Below are 19,468 nucleotides of genomic sequence, written 5' to 3' on the forward strand. Positions count from 1 at the left end.
GCAGCAGGGACGTTGGGCCTAGATGATCATTGAGGTTCCTTGCAATCCAAGGCATTCCACAATTCTATACTCCAATTGCTAAATTTAGAATTTTTTTGGGGGGGGGAGGAAAGAAGGTAAAGGAGGTGGTGTTCATTTCATGCCAATGAGTGCTGTAAAACTTTTACTGCCAGGGTTGGTTATGTTCCACTGCTGGGATGGCCCTGGACACACTGGAATTTACTGGCAGAGATGCAGCCTGAAGGAGGCTAAGGCTGGTGTGTTGCTGGGACTGAGGATCCAGCCCTACTGCTGGGTGGGGAAGGAAATAACAGAAGAAGTTATCTGTAAAAATGAAATCCAGGTTACAGCAGGGGTGGAGAGCATTCTCTGTTCTTCAAGCCTCTGAACCTGGGAGGTGTTCTGGGGGCTCCCTCGAGGTGACATGAGCACTAATTTGTGAAGGAAGGAATCCATTTGCAAGGCAGGGAAATTGGTGTAGGGTGAGAGAGTCTTCTTGTACGAACCCACCCCCATGTCAGTCGCTGTGGAGTGCGTGGGCTTGCTGTGTGTGCCTCCTGACCAGTCTGTATCACCACACCGTGGGGTGTCTTACTGCTGATAGCAAGCGGTGCTTAGTTCCTGTATGTCTTGAAGCTGTGACAAAACTGTGTCGACGTATTTTTTCTCTGCTAGTTCTCGAGGTTTGCAGGTAGGTGGTGGCGGGCCCAGCATCCTGCATTTCCCCGTGTGTGCTGGGTGAGCAGTGCAGACCTCTCCCAGCCTCAGGCTGCGGTTCTCCTTCCTTCATGTAAACCGATGCAGTGATGTTTACCCTCCCGATAAAAGATGCAGTTGAACAAAATGTGTTCTCAAAGAGCTAGGATGTTCCCAGAGGGAAGGGGTTGTGCAGTGGGTGCTATTAAGAGTGCGTGCACTGATTTGCAGCAGTTGCTTTCACCATAGTGTTTTCGCTGCTTAAGGCATCGCTCTGCGGTAAGCTGTACCCAAGCCCTGTAAATGCTAACTTCTTAATGGTGCACACTGTAAACAGCATTAATGTTTTTAATGGATGGAAGCACTCATCTCATGACCCACGGGGGCTCAGGGAGTTTCAGTGACCCTGCCCAGCCTTTCTGCTGCGTTAAAAGGTCCAGCAGCTGCAGTGACCCCCTCCCCCCCCATCCTCTTGCTTCTGTGTAAGCATGCAGAACTGTGCCTGGCAAGCCTTCAGGATCTAGAAGGTTAAGTGAAGAACTGCCCTGCATCGAGGCATGCAGAGGCCCTGCAAGGCTGTGGGTTGGCCAATTTGCTCCAGCTTGCCCTTGTGTGAGAGCTTGAAGCTGGTGTTGGGCAGTAAGTGCTGGCTACGGAGAGAGAGAAGGGAGGGGGAGAGAGAACCCGCTCTGAAAGCTCACAGGGCATTTTCTCTTTAATTTGTACACAGTGTTGAAAAGAGCCGCAATAAAGAAGAGCAAAAACGACCTGATTCATGCTGAAGAAGGTGAGGACCATTTCACAGACATTTGCTCCGTTGGTGAGTACTGGCTTCGCATTCCCCCAGGTTGAGACCTTCAACTAAAACACGTTCATGTCCCGTTTCTTCCGAGCGGCTCTTTTGCTCCGAAAGGGAAATCACTCAGTTTACCAAAGCCAAAAGCACTGCAGCTTCACCCACTCCCATTGCTGCCATGCTATTGCATGCTGCACCTCCAACAGAGCCCAAATGCCTGGAGATACCACACTCTGCTGGGCACCCCACGGTTCTGCTTGGAACGCACTCATTTATGCTAATGAAACCCAAATATGTCAAACGCTCCCGCTAAGCCTCAGCTGTTGTGAGGAGGACAGGAAGTGGACAGGCATTTACTCACATCTGCCACTACAGAGCAGTGTGTGGATTTGCCAAGAGGAATGGGCACTGGGAAATGCTGGAAGGGACCCTCGACTCCTCATTCTTGCCTTAGTAGTTGAGTTTTCCAGTTTCTAAAGGCAGATATGGTGATGCACAGATACGTGATTGCCCACACACCTCTAGTATAGAAGGTGGCATCCTGTGTAGCCAGCCATTGCTGCTGCAAATTTGGTATAGAATCATAGAATCATTGAGGTGGAAATGACCTCTAAGATCACCAAGTCCATCCTCACCATGCCCACTGACCACGTCCCTCAGTGCCACATCTCCGTGGTTTTTGAACATCTTCAAGGATGGTGACTCCACCTCCTCCCTGTGCAGCCTGTGCCAATGCATTACCACCCTTTCTGAGAAGAAATCTTTCCTAGTATCCAACCTGAACTTCTCCTGGTGCAACCTGAGGCCATTATCTCTTGTTCTATCGAAACCTCTTGTCCTACTCAAAACGCTTCAGTTCCAGAGAACACAAGTGTGTCAGGCTCCTGTGGTCCTATTTGTCCTGCAAATTATTGGGCAGCCAGGTCCCACTCAGGCACTGCCAGGGAAGGCCAGTGGGGGTCTGTGTGGGAGCTCCTGGCACTCCAGAGAAAGGGAGCTCTGTGGGCATCTGTCAGTTGTGGCTTTTCCTTGCTGGCTGGAGAGACATCTCCCTGCCTGCTTTGGAGTTGTTTTGCTTACTCCTCTCCCTGTTCTTTGAGTCTGTATTTTGTTTTGCTGCTGAAGTAGCAGATGTTCTCATTATCTTCCAAAGAAATGTCTTGGCACCCCAGATACCACGAAGCAGCAAATCCTGGATGCATGAGGGTAGCAGCACAAACAGTACACTTGAGAGTACATGTCCATGTATGCTTGCAAGCATGAGTGCCTCAAATACTCTTTGGAAATTTGGCATTAACCTTTTAGAAGATCACAGCTGCTGCCGGATTTTTTTTTTTTCCTGTTTAAACGAAGACCTGCTCACTGTAAATGAGCATTGCTCTGCATGTTCCTGACACCATCATCCTCTGCTGAACTGCTACGGGGTTTTATGGCCAAACTGCTGACAATCTTATGAGAGAAGCTGATGAAGGAAGGCAAAACTGCAGCAGCCGTGTGTGATTTTTGTTTTGTTTTCTTTCCGAGCTGCTCGGATCCCTGCATGGATAACAAGCAATGGTCATTTCTGGAGCATTTGTTGATGGCTGCAACCGTTATGAGATCTTTGCAGCCACATCCAAGTCCCTCCAGGCACTGGGCACCCATGCCATCCAAACAGATCTCTCTGTTCAGCCTTTCAGGTGGCAGCGGATGACAGAGCATCTGGGCTCGTGCATAATCTGGTGCAGAGCTGGGAACTGTCTCTGGAGCATATGGCAGGGAAAATAACAGCAGTGTTTTCCACCTCCTGCGAGCGGTTCATCCACTGGGGAAAAGCGGGTTTGATTCCGATTTGCGGAACAAGTCAGAAAAGAAGTGGATAAAGCAAGCAGATCCTTCTGCAGCCTCTGGAAAGACTGAAGCTTCGTAACATAAACAAACAGATCATATGGGTGATTTTGCATGAGGAATATGTTTTTGAGCAAAGATTTTTATCATTTTTTTGGATGGTTTCCTTGTGCTGTCGCGTCTTGCTGATGAGAGCACAAGGACTGTGGAGGAACTAACAGTGCAATTACTGAGTGCAAGGTGATGCAGACCAGAGGGGCAGAGATGCTGACAGGTCTCTTGCTGGCTGTTGCCTGCATACGTTGCACTTTAATTCAAATACAAGTACCTCAATGAGCCTTATAATTGCATTATAAAGCTCGATAGCGGTAAACACTTCCCAGTGTGTTCTCCGGAGTTATTCCTAAGATTTATTCTTTCATTTTCTCCTGACTCTTTGACTTTTCTCCACACTAACCACCCTGCGGCAGTCGGTGCTGGCTCCTCACTCTCTAAGCTGTGCTAGAGACATCTCTAGGAAAGAGGATGTTTTCCATGTTTAAATCAATTTAAATACACAACGTGGCCTGATATTCTTTCCTGGAAGACAGAATCATAGAACCATTAAGGTTGGAAGAGATCTCCAAAAATCATCAAGTCCAACCCCAACCAGTCCCCCCATGCCCACTGACCGTGTTGCTCAGTGCCACATCTCCATGGTTCTGGAATGCCTCCAGGGATGGTGATTCCACCATTCCCTGTGCAGCCTGTGCCCACTCTTTCTCTAAAGAAATTTTTCTTAATACCCAACCTGAACCCACCCCCCTCTGACACAACTTGAGGCCATTTCCTCTTGTCCTGTTACTGTTACTTGGGAGCAGAGGCTGACCCCCACCTTGCCACAACCTTCTTTCAGAGAACTGTAGAGAGCAATAAGGTCTCCCTCCTCCATCCCAGCTCCCTCAGCTGCTCCCCATCACACTTGTGCTCCAAACCCATCACAGCCCCATTACCTGTCTCTGGACACACTCCCGGGCCTCCATGTCTTTCCTGTACTGAGGGGTCCAACGCAGAGTGCAGCATTTGAGCTGCAGCCTTACCTGGGGCTGAGTAAAATTTCTTAACCTGTATTTCATTTTATCATCTTAAAACAACAGATGAGCACTACTGCAGTTAATTTCTACACCAACAAAGAAGAGATTATCAAACTAATAGAACAACAGCCCACTGAGCTTTCCAGCAGGGATTTGCTTTGTAACTCAGCCAGGTGCAGCCCTGCATTTGGATGTTGCTGGATGGCCAGAACTGAGCAAAGGAGCACAGAGCTTGCTGGTAGGGAGGTGGTGCTGCACAGCTCCCTGCTGTCACCACCCGTCTATGACTGCAGTGTTTGGTGTTACTGCAAGATGACACAGGGTGAGATCCTCACCCGTTCCATCACTGGAGGTGTTGAAATGCCTACGAGTGCACTCGGATCACTTGGCTGCCATAGCCAGAACACTTTGTTCGTGTAACTCAGCCATCTCCAAGGAGAGTCAGTGCGGGTCACCTGCTGTCACGGTGCTCGGTCCAAGCAGGGCAGTGTGTGTCCTGGCCAGTCCTACCCCCTGGGAGGCAACAGCCAATGACAGCGAAGGCCAGCAGCACGCTGCTTCACCTTAAACTGCCAAGATACAAGGTTTGCAACCAGAGGAGTGTGAACACAGTGTGATGCAGGTAGCAGAGAGCCCGTGGCCATCACCAGTACCCTGCTTGCAACAGCATTTGTAGCTGTTGCAGAAGAACTCCCACGGATGCACGTGCTCTGCCCTGACCAGAGATTGCTTTTCCATCACTCCTTTCAACAGTGCTTCTACCTCAGGAGGAGAACTGACATTAGGAATTGTTTCCTCTGTCAGCTTGCTACTATTAAAACATTTGATTTTCTTCCAGGGTTTCAGAGCAGACTTGAAATGTAGCTGATAAAGGCAGAATGGATACAAAATGAGAAGCTGTGCCCAAAACATGATGCGTGGAGGCAGATTGAGCCTTCTGCTGCAGAGAGATGTGAAATCAGAGTAAAATAAGGAGACTCAGTATGGTAATAAGGGCTTGGCTGTGCTGGTGCTCTGAGTGGGGATGTATGGACCTGCTGGCAGCTGCACAGCTCCAAGGGGATGTGCTCCATGCACATCTACCATGTTCAACCCAACCACCCAACCCATCACCCATCACCATGCCCAACACCTTGTTGCTGCAGTCACTTGGGATCCTAAAAGTTGTGAGTTCAGCTGGGACATTCAGGATAGCTTCATGGAGTTGGGAGCCCACTTCCCACTGATGGTGGAACTGAGTATTAAGCCACCAAGTTCTAAAATCTTCGTCCCTTGCAGAGTCATTGCAAGCGAGATGCCTGTGCTCAGTCCATTCTCAGTGTGCCCAGCCTTGTGCTCAGCCTGGTGCTCAGGAGTGGGTCTGTGTGCCCATAGGCATCCTGTGGCCTTTCTCCTGCCTGGATGTGCTGTGGTGACTCTTCTTTCTATGCCTCGCTGCCCAGGGTCTCCTTTTGCCCGTGCCAGTTTGAAGAGTGGGAAGAATGAGAGCTCATCCTACTTCAGGAGGAAAGAGAAAATGTTCCGCTTCTTCATCCGGCGCATGGTGAAAGCCCAGAGCTTCTACTGGATCGTGCTCTGCGTGGTTGCCCTCAACACGCTCTGCGTCGCGATGGTGCACTATGATCAGCCAGAGAAACTCACCACTGCTCTGTGTGAGTACCAGGGGCTTCTCCTGCACCTTTCCTCTCTGGGTCTTGTGTTTTGGCTGCTCACGGCACTGGTGTCGCATCCTCGTGAGGTCTGTTTGTGGCTTCCTAGGTCTCCCTAGAGTAGGGAGGCAAATGCATTAATGAATTGCTCTAGTAGGTTCGTTGAGTCATGTTTCATTGAGTCATGTTTTCATTGAGTCTTTCAGAAAAAGCCTACATCAGTTGTCTCATCTCATGGTTTGGGATGATGTGGGAATGTGATCTTAAACTGTACCCGAAACTCAACCATGTGATTCAACCACGTCTTAATCTGGTGATGTCAGAGGAAGGTTTGCTTCCTCTGAGTTTTGCAGGTGATGTCAGAGGAAGGAACGGCAGAATTTGTGCCACTCTGCAGCTGATCTGCATCCATGGGTATTTCTGTTTTGGACAAATCCAAAGCTGTGTCAGTGCTGGGATGACCATGTGTGCCATCACCAAGGCTGTCAGGGAGGAAAAAACATCTGAATACAGTGTATGCAGAATCATATGCTAATTTATTGTGCTTTTAGCAGTTACTTCTATATTCCTTAAGTGGTTGCAACTTTACGGAAGAGCTTTTTTGATAATTGTGTCTTCCTTAAATAAATGGATAAACCTCAGGATGCCCTTCTGTGAAAGTACGTGGAGTAGCGGTACAAATAATACCATAGAGTGGATTTATTACACCTGTGATAAAGCTTTATTTTTAGCTTGTTTCCTGTGGTCACCCATCAGTATAAGGCTTCAGATAGTTACAGGTTCTTTTGAAGGATGATTTGTTATTTTTTTTAATTGCCAATAGTTCTGTCTGGTGATAGAAAATCAGTGGATGCACACGTTGTGGTGTTACGCTGAGGTTGCAGAGTTGCTCATGAAGCCTTTTGTTAAAAAAAGAAGTGGAGTATGGTGAACTGAGCTTTTATTTTAATGAAGATTGCAGGCTGTGAATACTGGAGCTGGAAAATGCGTTTGAGTGTATTGGGTCAGAATGGGATAACACTGAGAGTGGGACTTCATGAGCTTTGCTTTGGGAAGGCAGGGGATGGAAGGTTTGTTTCTGGAAGGCAGAGCTATAAAATCAGCCATCTCTGAGTCTGTCAAACAGCTAGAAACACATCTTTATTTAGATGGGGCAAGTTGAGAGTATGAGTAAAACTTCTAAAGTGAGAAAAAAGGCTAGGGGAAAAAATATTTCAAACAGTCTGACTTAATAAGTGTGGCTTAGATCATTAAAGTTACTTATCTACCTAATTTTCATTGATTTCTATATAAATTACATACTCAAATATTTCTAGACCCACACCTTCAGGTCTTACATTATTATAAAGGAGCAAACTTTTGAAGTTTTTCTTTTTCAGAGCTAAGGGGTCAGGAATACTAGCGGCTCCGACTTCAAAAAGCACCCTATTAATGTTTGCTGAAATATTTAATACAGACAGGTAACTGAAGTTATAATGAAATGTGTAAGGAGGACAGAAGCTCCTTTCAACTGTTTCTCTTGCAAGATTTAGACTGAAAAGACAGACCACACAGAGATATCAATTTCACTTATTCATTTCCCAAATTTAACATTGGAAAGCTAGATTGGCAGAGTAATTAGCAGAGTGAAGCTTAGGATTTTTGAATTAGGACTAAATATCTGGAAAATAGTAACACTTTAAGAATTTCAGCTTAAAGAGTACAGATTTCCAAGCACTCTTTTGGGAGCACCTGACGCAGTAACATTTCTAAGAGGACATTAAGAAAGTTGTGAGCCAGCAACTTCTGCTTGATGTTCATCTGGAGCTGATGGTGTTGCGTTGATTATAATGAAATTCCCTCCAGGTGGGAATTGTATTTGGTACAGCAGCCATTAATTAGGCTCCCAACCAACCTCAGCTGCAGACAAGAAGAAGGGAGTGTTGAAATTGTGTTGTACCTCGAATCAGGGACTGGGGTGGGTCCATCTTTCAGGAGCTGTGAAATTTTCCTAATGTCCAACTTGCGAATTACATTCAGGAAAATGTGTGTGGCATACTTTAATTTCTTGATGCCAGGATACTGCTGCCTGGAGAAGTTGTGGGTGCTCTGAAGGGTTGGATGGGGCTCTGGGCAGCCTCATCTGATGTCTGATTTAATGGTTGGCAGCCCTGCCCGTGGGACCACGTTGGAACTGGATGGTCTGTGAGGTTCCTTCCAACCCAAGACATTCTGGGATTCAATGATACTACCCACCCTAGAGCAGGTGTTGCTATTGAGTTATTCTCAATTTCATGGGGGGTGTTATTGGTTTTTTTTGGCACAATCTTTTCTGCTAATCTGTTGTTGAGTACAAGGAATTTTATGCCCTAAGTTACACTGGGTCATGTGTGGACTAACTGGTTTTCTCATTATTGCTTTCATGGTAAGACTGGGCTTGACTGCTCTCCTGCCTGTGTACAATGACCACAGCCACCCTCATTAACCTGGCACCAAACATATTTGTGAACAAGCCCATCTGCAGTTCAGCTCTTGAGGAGTGCTCCTTGAAAGCACTCTTCTGCCCAAGGCTCGTTCACAGATCCTTTAGATACAGGCAGAACAGGATATTACAAAACCAGGGGATTTTAAATAGCTTCTGGAAGTACTTGGCCAAATCCTTTAACTGTACAAGTGACACAGTCTAGGAGTGGCTTTAGAGTTAATCCGTGGTGAGGGAGTCTCACTGCAGAGGAGCAGGGCTTGGCTGATGTGGTGCAGAGCGATTGAAGCAGCCAACGCTAATGAAGTTGCTCTGTGGAAGGTGCTCAGAAATGGGCCAGTGAGGAGCTGTGTGAGCTGTGGCAGAAGGAGAGGAGTGTGGTGAAGTCTGAGAAGATCTGTTAAACCCTGCAACTCCACCAAGCACCTCTAATTCAATTATACCTGTTCCTCTGGGGGAACATTTAATTACGTTACAGATTAGTTTTACTTAAAGAACGGTGGGTTTAAACCTTGCAGGTATGCATTGATTTATTTTTCCTGTGGTCTTTTCTTTTAACTTTTCTGCTGTTGAGTTGTTCTGATTAGCTTTCTCTACTTGATATTCCATGTTGCTGCAACTGCTTTGAAATGGGAACAGCAGGAGCTTTACGAAGGGACTTGGAATTTCTTTAGTCTTATTGTAAGAGCAGGCTATTCACCCTGATGAGAAATTTCTGGCATTCTTGAGGTATGGTGAATAACAGGACATACTTCATGCCCTCATGGTTATCTCCAAATTGAATTGGAAGTTTTCCTTCCCTGTATGGGAATGACTTCAGTGGCATGCTGCAGTAAGTTTTCTTATACTGCACAATCATACATGGCATGTGCCTTTCCCCAGAGCATGGACTATCAATTAAGCAATTTTCAGTTCCCTGTAGAAGGCTATCTCCCATAAAACATGCCATGGTCATTTGCTTGCACTTATTTCCACCAAGAGAATTGTGACAGAAAGGAAGTCTATATTCCAGCATAGACAAGCATCACTTGAAGTCTAGTTGCAGAAAAGATGCATCTTCATCAGTAAGGATGACAAAATATAAAATCTGTAATGCGGGCACATAGTGCAGATCACAGAGTCATGGAATGGCTGGGTTGGAAGTAACCTCAAGATCATCCAGTCCTGACCCCTAGCAGATCAGGATGCCCAGGGCCCCATCCAACCTGGCCTTGGGCACCTCCAGGGGTGAAGGACCTGGAGCTCCCTGGTGTCCCCAAATCAGATTTTAGGAACTGTGGTGAGAAGGATTTTTGATTAAATCAGTAAGTTTTCCCAGGGGAGGAGGGAGCTTTCTCACCAGACTTCTCTTTGCCTATGGCTGCCCTCCATGCAGCAACTCTCTCTGGATTTCTCTGGCTAATGCTGCGGGGATCTTGCTCCTCAATTTGTCTAAAAATGAGTTCTATAATGCCTCCATTCTGAAAAGCACAATATTGGAAGACAGTGTTTTAGACATTACAGCTTGAGAACAGCTTCTCAGTGTGCTGTGCTGTGTTGAACCCCGTGTTTGATGCAATTATGCCTTGTTGATGATATTGTGTTTGCCTTTGAAGTAGATAGCCGGCTCCCTCTGGATATAAATATGCAGCATGTGTGGTTGCAAAGAAAAGGCTTTCTCAAACGAGCATATTTATTTATGTCTGCTGAACATTTCACGTCTGCCTTGTCAGAGGGAGAAGTTGTAATTCACTGAGGTTCTCCTCCTGGTTGGTTTAATGTACAAGGAGAAAGAGAAAAGGAAACAGAAGTGGCAGGCTTGACACCTGCTCTTAATGACACAAGACTTGGATTGATCCAGGGCAGAAATGGAATTAATCCATTGGAGACTGACAAAAAGGAGCTGCTGAATATCTAACTCAAAAGTTTGGGGCAAAAAGATACTAGCGTGGCCTTTGCCAGTGGTACAAATCTTTAATTAAATGAGAATCTTAATATCAAACTTTTAAACTAAAATTTCATTACAAAATGCTTATGTTTAAGGCAAATTAAATTACTTGTGGGGTCTGAACACCAGGAGGTCCAAACAACAAAATTGCATTTTCAATTAAATGGGCAGGGCCACGTCAGAAGGAATCACGTATCTGATCTGTCAGCTGGAGAAGCTGATGCACTCTGAGTGAATTCCTTGCATCCAAGGAACTCACCACGTGAGTTTTCTCCATCCCCTGTCCTCCCATGGCTGTGGTGTGTGGTGAAATACAGCTATCCTGCCTGTTTTGAGCTCTGCTCCAGATAGAAGTCAATGGCTGTGAAAAGATGAGATGGGCTCTTCTTTCAAGAGTGACAGAAGGAAGTTGTTTCTTGGATGTTTTGAGTTTCCTGTATTTTATATCAAATACTGTTTGAATCTCTTTTACTTTGGCCTTTTGCTGGCTGATTTTCTCCCGTAATAATCTGGTCTTGCATGTGTGTGAGCATCGGATGTGTCACTCCAATGATGAAACGTGGCACTGGGTAATGCCTGTTTTTTTGTTCATGCTTCAGTGGATGTGTGATGGACTATTAATCCTTATTTCCTTCCTCCTTTCCCTTCTTATGAAATGATTGCTGTTATTTTGGCAAAGTGCACTGAGACCTGATGGTGAAAATTGCAATTAAAATTCTACCTAGTATTTTCATTATTTTGTGAAAGAATACTGGGCCTACCTGAAAGGTAATTGGGTCTGGTGGATAAATAGCATGAGAAACTCCCTACAAAGGGGAGGCACAAAAAGCATGTGGAGGCTGTGCAGTGCTTTCTGTTGGCCTCTCTGCAACCTCTTGCAAAGGTTCTAAGTTTGGTCTGCCAGCATGGCCACCAGTTTCAAGGCATGGGTTTGACGTCAGTCTTCACGATAGGGGGACTTTGCATTGAAGTCATTCAAATAAACACCATGCTGAGCTCTACTGAGCATGAAACCTAAGACACAAGAGGTAACTTCCCAGCAAGGGAGCAACTCCGTAAACAGCATAAACACTGTTGCAAGATTTCCCTCTGGGCTAATGAGCAGAATAGGTGACAGGAGCAGCATCAATTCTTCCTCACCCAGGGAAGATGTGTCTGCTTTGCTAAGGGAGTTTTGCTTCTTGTTAATTACCATTTCCAAAATCTACAGGATGCAGAATGGAAGTGCAGGATGGAATTTTAGAGTCCGGCTTGGAAACTACAGTCTAAGCATCTTATTTAGAGGCTCAGCTATTAATAGTTAAGAATTTAAACATCCTTGCTGTTTGCAGTCTTTTTAATTGTGTTCAGGAAATTTCGTTACCATTGAACGTGTTGTTTTGGTTTTGCTTCAATTCTGTATTCTTATCTTGTTGGTGTCTCGTGTCATGCTTGAGATTTGGTTCATCTGGTCCCTTCCTTACCCTCTGCACTTGGACTGTGAGATGTATTGCCAGTGTAACTGGATGATTGCCACTGGGATCCCTTGTGTTGTAAATGCCTTTTTGCTGCCAGGAAGGAGAGAAGAATAGAGACATGATGTAGCAGGTGTTTCTCCAAGCAGGTTCCGTGCATTAAGGGGAAGGCAGAAGAGCTGTTCCTTCATCTCCATGCCATCGTGATGCTCTGTGAGCATGAAGATCCAACCAGTGGAGCCTACCAGTGGTAGGAAAAGGGCTGAGAAGTCTGCACACTTCACATTTTGCCATCTTATTCTTCATGTCTAAATGTTTTGCCCTTGGCAGTCTCCTTTAAGGCTGTTACTCCTAGTTTCAAGGAGTCTGTTACACGGTGTACATAGTTAATGCCCTCATGATGTTCCCTCCCTTACTGTAAATGTTGGCAGAAGTGCCCTTGTAGGCTCCCTGCTGAAGCATTAATAAAACCACTCTCATCTAGCTGGTGCTTCCTGGATTTCAGTTAACATCGTGCCCATGATATTTCATGGCTTCTTTTGATTTAAAATGTAAAACCCCTTTTTATTTTTTGATAATTGAAGCTGTATTTTTCAGGCAATTGCACAAGACAAGCAGCGATGTGAGATGAACCCAGGCCAAAAGCACTTAGGAGAAATGTGCAAGGCAGAGAACTGAACAAAACCCATGTCTGAAAGGAGCCTGCTGCTCTCCCTTTCCCCATGCTTGTTGGCTGAAGCCACGCATTCCAGGTGTACAAAACACCCAGGATTTGGGATTTCTTAAGTGAAATATTCCTCACTGCAAAGTGCATCCACTGCCACTCTGCTGTCAGCCTGCACCTTTGAGAAAAGCTTGGTGCCATCTCAGTACTACTTCTGATCATGAAACTTGAATTAGAGGAGAAGCCTTCCTTGCAGCATGGGGGAAAGTCTGTGCTGCTTTAAGCAACACCCCTGCTCTCTGCCTTCTGAAGTCTGACTCCTTCTGTCAGTGTTTCTCTATAGGGAGAGGTTTACTATATGCTGTTAGGTTTGTTTTGGAAGCACTGAGGGGATTTTTACCCTTTCAATATTTGGTTTTTAATAATATTCCATTGTTGCTGCTGCTCCTTGGATTCACCATCTAACTTTGGGAACTTATAGCACCGAACACAATGTTTCCTATAGCTTCAAGTCCTAAAAACCTGACGTGGAAATAGAAAACTCCAACTACGTTCTTTCTGCCCTTTATTTCATCATATCTGATACATTTTCCCACCAAAATCATGGCAGCCTTTTGCCTGTGATGTGCGAGGCAGGAGGAAACTGAACTTGTTCTTGCAGAGCTGTGGTTGTGCAGGCGTAATAGGAATCAAAGCTAACAGCAGACCCAACACCTCTGAGCCTGAGCTCACAGAGGCAGCAGCTCTGTTGGGTAGGGAGGTATTTTTATCATGAGAGAACGTTATAAAAGCTCACACCCCGCTCCCAAAATATGCACGGACGTCCCCAGCATGCATTTGCAAAACGTTGTCTGTGCAATTAAATCAGACCTTTGGGAATTTTAGATCCAGAACTTTCCCTTTGAAATTCCTTTGCAGAGAGATTGAGAGTATTATTTAATGCTTATATACATATACAGTACACGTGCAACACTGACCTCCCAGCTCCTCAAGTCTGAGTGCAGCTCATGTGCATATAGACATAACCGCGTGAAACTCTCCTCAGGGTCGTGTTTGCTTTTGCTTTTGCAAAGGGATTTTCTTCTAGCAGGAGCAAGTCTGCACTGTGAAAAACGACTGTGTTCCCTGCATGAAGAGATCTGCCCACTGAGGTCTCGTGGACTAATGTCATCTCTTCTCTGGTTCCTAGATTTCGCCGAGTTTGTTTTTCTGGGTCTGTTCCTTACTGAGATGTCTTTGAAGATGTATGGACTGGGACCAAGAAATTACTTTCATTCCTCATTCAACTGCTTTGACTTTGGGGTGAGTAGGCTTCAGCTGCGTGGTCCCCCTGGTTGAATAGGGCCGGGCATTTCAGGGTGAGTATGGGAAGTGGTGCCAACAGGGTGTCTTTGCCAGGGAGTGGTTGTCATATAAATTAGCTGCAGGGAAACACATTAAGGCTCCCCTGGTTATCATTCCTCTTGAAGAAATGTGACAGTCGAGGGTTTCATTTCCTCAGTGAGTTACAGGCTGTTCACAGCATCAGTAAGTGCTCTGATTAATGGGAGAGTCTCTCTCCCATTCAAATGAAGTGATTGAAAGATTAAAAAAAAGAAAAACAACCACACATCTTACTGCTCATCTCTCTATCATCCTTTCCATGGCCGTTACTTCAAGATACATAGTGCTTTTCAGACACGAGTGCCCTGAAGCCTGAACACATAATACAGGAAAGCTGCAACTCAGATCCATTTAGGGCTGAAGCACAGACTCTACAGTAGAGCTACCACAGTCCTTTTTTGGCAGCATTGTTGTGAATGCCCAGAGCTGAACAGCCCTTGAGATCAAACCCAGGAGCCATCTGTGTCCAAGAGGCTGAGGTTGGTTTGGCTGCACCCAATCCCTCCATGTGGGACTTTCTCCCCAGGTGTTTACAGCAGCTGACAGTGGATCAGGGCCATGAAATGTGCTGTGCAGACCTTTCTGTCTGTATGTCTGTATGTCATACTGTCTGTATGGCCCAGTAGTGCCAACCATGGAACGAAACCAGTGCATAAATAACCTGATTAGTGTAAGATAGCTGGTGTGGATTCTTGCATCCAGAATGCTCTGTGTTTCAAGATAAACTTGTTCCTGCCGCTCAAGCTCAGGTGATACAGGAGCTTGACATCAATATGAGATAAATCCACCAGGCCTCTCTGCTTTCTGCCATGCTACAGTGAGTGCAGCACTGGCATTGAGCTCTGCAGAGGGTTTCCCAGGAGGTAAAGCTGTTGATATGTTCCTAATTCTCCATCCTTTAGAGAACCCGCTGGGATCCTACTTCTGTCTGCGTTTTTCTCCTCACCCACCTTCCACCCCCCAGAACTAATTTGGCTCCTGCACCCACACTGGGACATCTGAAACCAGTTTAGTCTGACAAACCATCCTGATAGAACAGTTCAAAAGCAAAGAGAGAAACAACAAAACAGATCAACATCAGTCTTGGGAGAAACGGTCCAGCGGGGTCTCATGTGCAACTGCCCCCAAGAGGCCCTGCTGAGATGCCAGGGAAGTTAATGATCAGTGTAATGCGTGGAGTGCCTGAGGAAAGGCTTTTGCTGATTCACGAGGGATTCCCGAGAGGAATAGGCAGTGGGAGAGGAATCTTAATTCCTTCCTTTTGTAATGGGAGCCACCGGCTGAGCAACTGCTGTTTGTTCCCCTTTTCCCACTGTGTTTCCTTGAAGCTCAGGGTACCGTGTTTCTTGCAGAGCAGCTGCAGGTCCTGCTGTGTTTTTCAAAAAACAGACAGGCTCCTGCTTGTGGAAATGGTTTGCAAGCTGCTGAGTGCCACGGCGCTGCGCAGGTCACCAGCACTGTTCTGCTGCTGCCATGCACAAAGGCCTGAGCTGCTCCCTGGGGCTGCTCATAGCATGTTTATGGCGTGCTTCATGCCGTGGGACCACGGTCTGTGTGAGCTCTGAAATGCCAGCTTAATGCAGCTAATGATAGCTATCAGCAGAGAAATGCCCATCCTCTCTAATTAACCATGCAGTAACCTGTGTTGATATAATTGCCCTTTCCCGATTGTGCTTAGCCCATTATTATTTTGTCCTTTTTGTAATAGGGGATTTCAGGGAAAAAAAAACCCAAAACAGCAGTGTTTATCCCTTCAGGTTAATGCTCTGTGAACCTTAAGACAAATGGGCAAAAATTAGAAACAAAACCAACCCCCTTGACTGAGGACAATTTATTTTGCATAACCTGAGGCAGATGATGGATGTGCACATGAGAGACTCTTTAGGGTCTCTTCATAGCCATTATCTTAATCACTCTCCCGAAGACTCAGTGGCCAGGAGAGTCTGGGCGTTCAGTGAGGAGCTAACACTTGGCTGTTCTGCAGCTCTGGGATGCAGACATGGTGCTTTTCTAATGGGATGAGGTGGATGGGGCGATGTCCCCATGTCTCTGAAGGCTGCCTGGACCATGCAGGGTAGGCAAATGAAATATCTGTACACTTACAGTTATGTAAATTATAAGTTATAGTAGTGACAAAGTCTTGTGTCCTCTAAAAAAGGCTATTTTGAAGTAATTGACTTGCAAGAGAAGAAAGAAGAGAGTTCCCACTCTATGCCAGTCTAGATATTGCTCCTTTTTGGACTGGACTGCAGAAAGTTGGAACCAAACCCCTCTTATATTGCTGCTGGCTAATTCACAATTTTGCAAAATTACACTGAAACCTTCATTGGAAAACCATCATAGCCCCAACTTTTGACTCTTCTTTAGCCCCCAGCCTCTCTGGGAGCGCCACAAGGATCTAAGCAGAAGTTTTCCCTTCTGTAAAATGAGCTCCTCTTCCAGGTCATTGTGGGAAGCATCTTTGAAGTCATCTGGGCTGCAGTGAAACCTGGTACCTCGTTTGGCATCAGCGTGCTGAGAGCTCTGCGGCTGCTGCGGATTTTCAAAGTCACCAAGTAAGTCCAGCTCCTGTTTCACTCACCTTAGGCACCGTGCAAAGTCACCCCGTGGGTGAGGGAAAGAAGAGAACTGCAGGTGTAGAATTGTCCTTCCTTTGGTTGGTCAGTCTGAGCTTCTGGTAGGCTGTTCTTAGAAAGTTGCGCCTTTGAGGACTTTTAACAGCTTTTTCCACACCTTTCTGTGCAGGTTTGTAGGTGTGGATGGGCTGGGCTTGGACTAAGATGATCTTAGTGGTCTTTTCCAATCTCAATAATTCTATGATCTACAGCTCCATCAGTGCCCCATCCAGCCTGACCTTGGCTGTCTGCAGGGATGGGGCACCAGCACCTCTCTGTGCAACCTGTGCAGTGCTTCATTGCCCTGAGTGTGAAACACTTCTTCCTTACACCCAGTCTAAATCTCCCCTCTTGTAGTTTGAAACCATTCTGCTTGGGGCAGCTGCATCCAGCTTTACTTCATTATTTGTTAAACTTGCTTAAAACAAGACTCTCAATAAGTGCCTGCTGCCCTTATCTGCTGCTGATAGTATTTAAGGATTTAGATCTACTGAGATGAGCTCTGGCTACTGCCAGATAATAAATCCTGATGCTCAAACCACGGTGCTGACATGAATATAAGTGCATTGCTGCTGTCTGTGCTCTGTCTGCTCTGGGGATGTCTGAGGTTTCTCTCTGGAGCCTGTAAATGTGAACGTTGACTGGAGTTGGGTTGCTCCAGCTTCTCTGTTGTCTTCGTGCTCTTGCGTTAGTATGTGCTGCCGTTAGCAACAGCTGCTGTGCAACTTGCAAACCCACCAGGAGCAATTTCTCTGTTTTAAAACAGTGCTGTGGGATGGGATGAAATATTTGGGTGCTCCTGCTGTTGTTTTTCCACCTACACCATTGCCTTCATTGACAGTAAAAGAGCAGGTTGAAGTTAGCAGGTATTTTCTGGCTATTCCCATGCATGGTTTTTGTTAGCTGGGGAATTTGCCAGTTTATATCTGATGCTAATCATCACAAAGACTCAAAATCCCTGCATGACAGTGTGCCATTGGAGGCACTGTGGGAGTTGGGAACATGAAGTTCTGTAAATGTCCAGTAAAAGAAGTGGGATCTTGCCCTAAAAACGTCACTTAGTCTACCTCCACTCTAATCTTACTTATTGAAAGAGGCACATTTTGTGGCAAATTTTTAGCAATTAATTGTCAGGGGAGCTACAGAGATAGAATGTATCTGATTGTATGTTGTGCTTTTTTAAAAATTTGGACATTTTTGCAGGGTAAAATGATCTTTTTGCCTGTTGTGACTATTCAGGATTTGAGCTGCTGTAGCAAAGAGCTGAAGCCTGAGGTTTAACTTGACAAAGCAGTCATGAAACAGGCTGAGCAATCTCCCACTCTCAGGGCAGCAAGTCAGATTTTCACCCCACTGATGCAGAAACTCCCTTGGCCTTATTAAGGAGATTTCTCCTGGTGGAAACATCCTGATCCCAAGCAGTTGTCTTTCCCTCCACCCCCCATTTTTCATATAGAATCATAGAATGGCTTGTGTTGGAAGGGACCTCAGGGATCGTCAAGTTCCAACCCCGCTGCCACACACCAAGGCTCCTTGCGTCTGTATTTAGCTGAAGATGACAGTCCACCTTGATTTGGAGAATTGCTATTAGGGCTTTTGATTCCTATGGCCCAAATCAGTGTGACTGCTGATGGCAGAGTGATGTGAAAGTTAAAAGCTAAATTGCGTCAGTCCCAACGGTGACACCAGGATGCACTAAGAGGAGCACAGCCCAAGAGGGACTAAAATTCAGAAAGGAAGACAAGGAGAGGACAGCTCAACATGTTTTCCCCTTTGTCATGTCTGAAGCTAATGGGGACTGGCAGCTGCAGAAATGCAGCCCCTCGTTATGTCCTGGTGCTCTGTAATCATTCAGGGTTGGGTGTTGAGCTATTCTGGGATGAGCTGGAGCTGCTTCGGTGGGGTTAACAGTGAGATGGTGCTGGAAGCAGATTTTGCCTGAAGGCATTGCACCAAGCAGGACAAAGCCCTTGTGACCAAGGGCTCTATCCTCCTCCTCCTCCTCCAAGGAGAGATTTGGTTTTGTCTTTCAAAAGTAAAGATATTCCACGATGAGACCAACGTATCCCCTGAAACCTGCAGTCATTGTGTTATGAACATAACTTCTCTTGGAATGGGTGCATGATCCCAGAGCAGTGTGGGGCGCTTCGGTCCTCCCAGCTGCAGCAGGGGAGAGGAAGAAGAGGAAAACAAAAGGAGTTTGGGAAAAATTCCTGCCTCAAAAATCCTCATTCTTGAACTCAATGTATTTCTCAATTACATTGGCAGGGGGAGATTAAAGATGCCAACAGCCCTTGCTGTCCATTTTTTAGAGTTATTTTTAATTAAAGAGTGGATCTAATTAATTTCTAAACTGAAGGCTCTTCTACCGCTAATGGTTTCTGTGCTCTGATCTCCTACACAGATACTGGAACTCCCTGAGGAACCTCGTGGTCTCCTTGCTGAACTCCATGAAGTCCATCATCAGTTTGCTCTTTCTGCTGTTCCTCTTCATTGTGGTGTTTGCTCTGCTGGGGATGCAGCTCTTTGGAGGGCAGTAAGTCTAATTAATCACTGTGCTTCCAATCACTTGGAGTGCACAAAAGGAGAGGGGCAGCAGGGCAGGAATGTCTGACTCCAATGGTACATGCACCAACCTTTCTGCTGAGAAGAGGCAGACAATTTCAATTTTGACTTTACACCTATGGACTAAGGCTTCTTGGAATGGCTTGTTCTGCAAAATGGTTTTATCTTTTCATTGTCCATTTGAATTTAGGATATAATTAATTCTGAAGAGCCAGTTTTTTTCTCCAGATCCAAATTTAGTTTCTGCTCATGGCTCTGTTAGCCATCTTCTCAATGATGTCATGTTCTCCACTGCAGTCCTTGGGATGTTATGTCCAGGTGAAACCAATGCTGGTCTCTGACTCAGGTTACAGCATAT

The 19,468-nt window shown here is 45.8% G+C and overlaps 1 protein-coding gene across 2 annotated transcripts in view; it reads left to right on the forward strand.

Annotated features, from left to right (window-relative positions):
• The window catches only part of LOC306953785 (voltage-dependent N-type calcium channel subunit alpha-1B-like), a gene marked incomplete at both ends in the record, with an annotated part of 257,528 nt that overhangs the window by 141,831 nt on the left and 96,229 nt on the right, over nt 1-19,468 (forward strand). For both annotated transcript variants that reach the window (XM_079544765.1, XM_079544766.1), the window contains 5 exons: nt 1,427-1,516; nt 5,835-6,044; nt 13,737-13,849; nt 16,373-16,485; nt 18,950-19,081. In XM_079544765.1, the coding sequence (XP_079400891.1) occupies nt 1,427-1,516; nt 5,835-6,044; nt 13,737-13,849; nt 16,373-16,485; nt 18,950-19,081 (658 nt within the window). The remainder of the gene's footprint in view (nt 1-1,426; nt 1,517-5,834; nt 6,045-13,736; nt 13,850-16,372; nt 16,486-18,949; nt 19,082-19,468) is intronic.

The sequence above is a fragment of the Tetrao urogallus genome, assembly GCF_951394365.1.
Source record: "Tetrao urogallus genome assembly, chromosome: 19".
NCBI classification, from domain to species: domain Eukaryota; kingdom Metazoa; phylum Chordata; class Aves; order Galliformes; family Phasianidae; genus Tetrao; species Tetrao urogallus.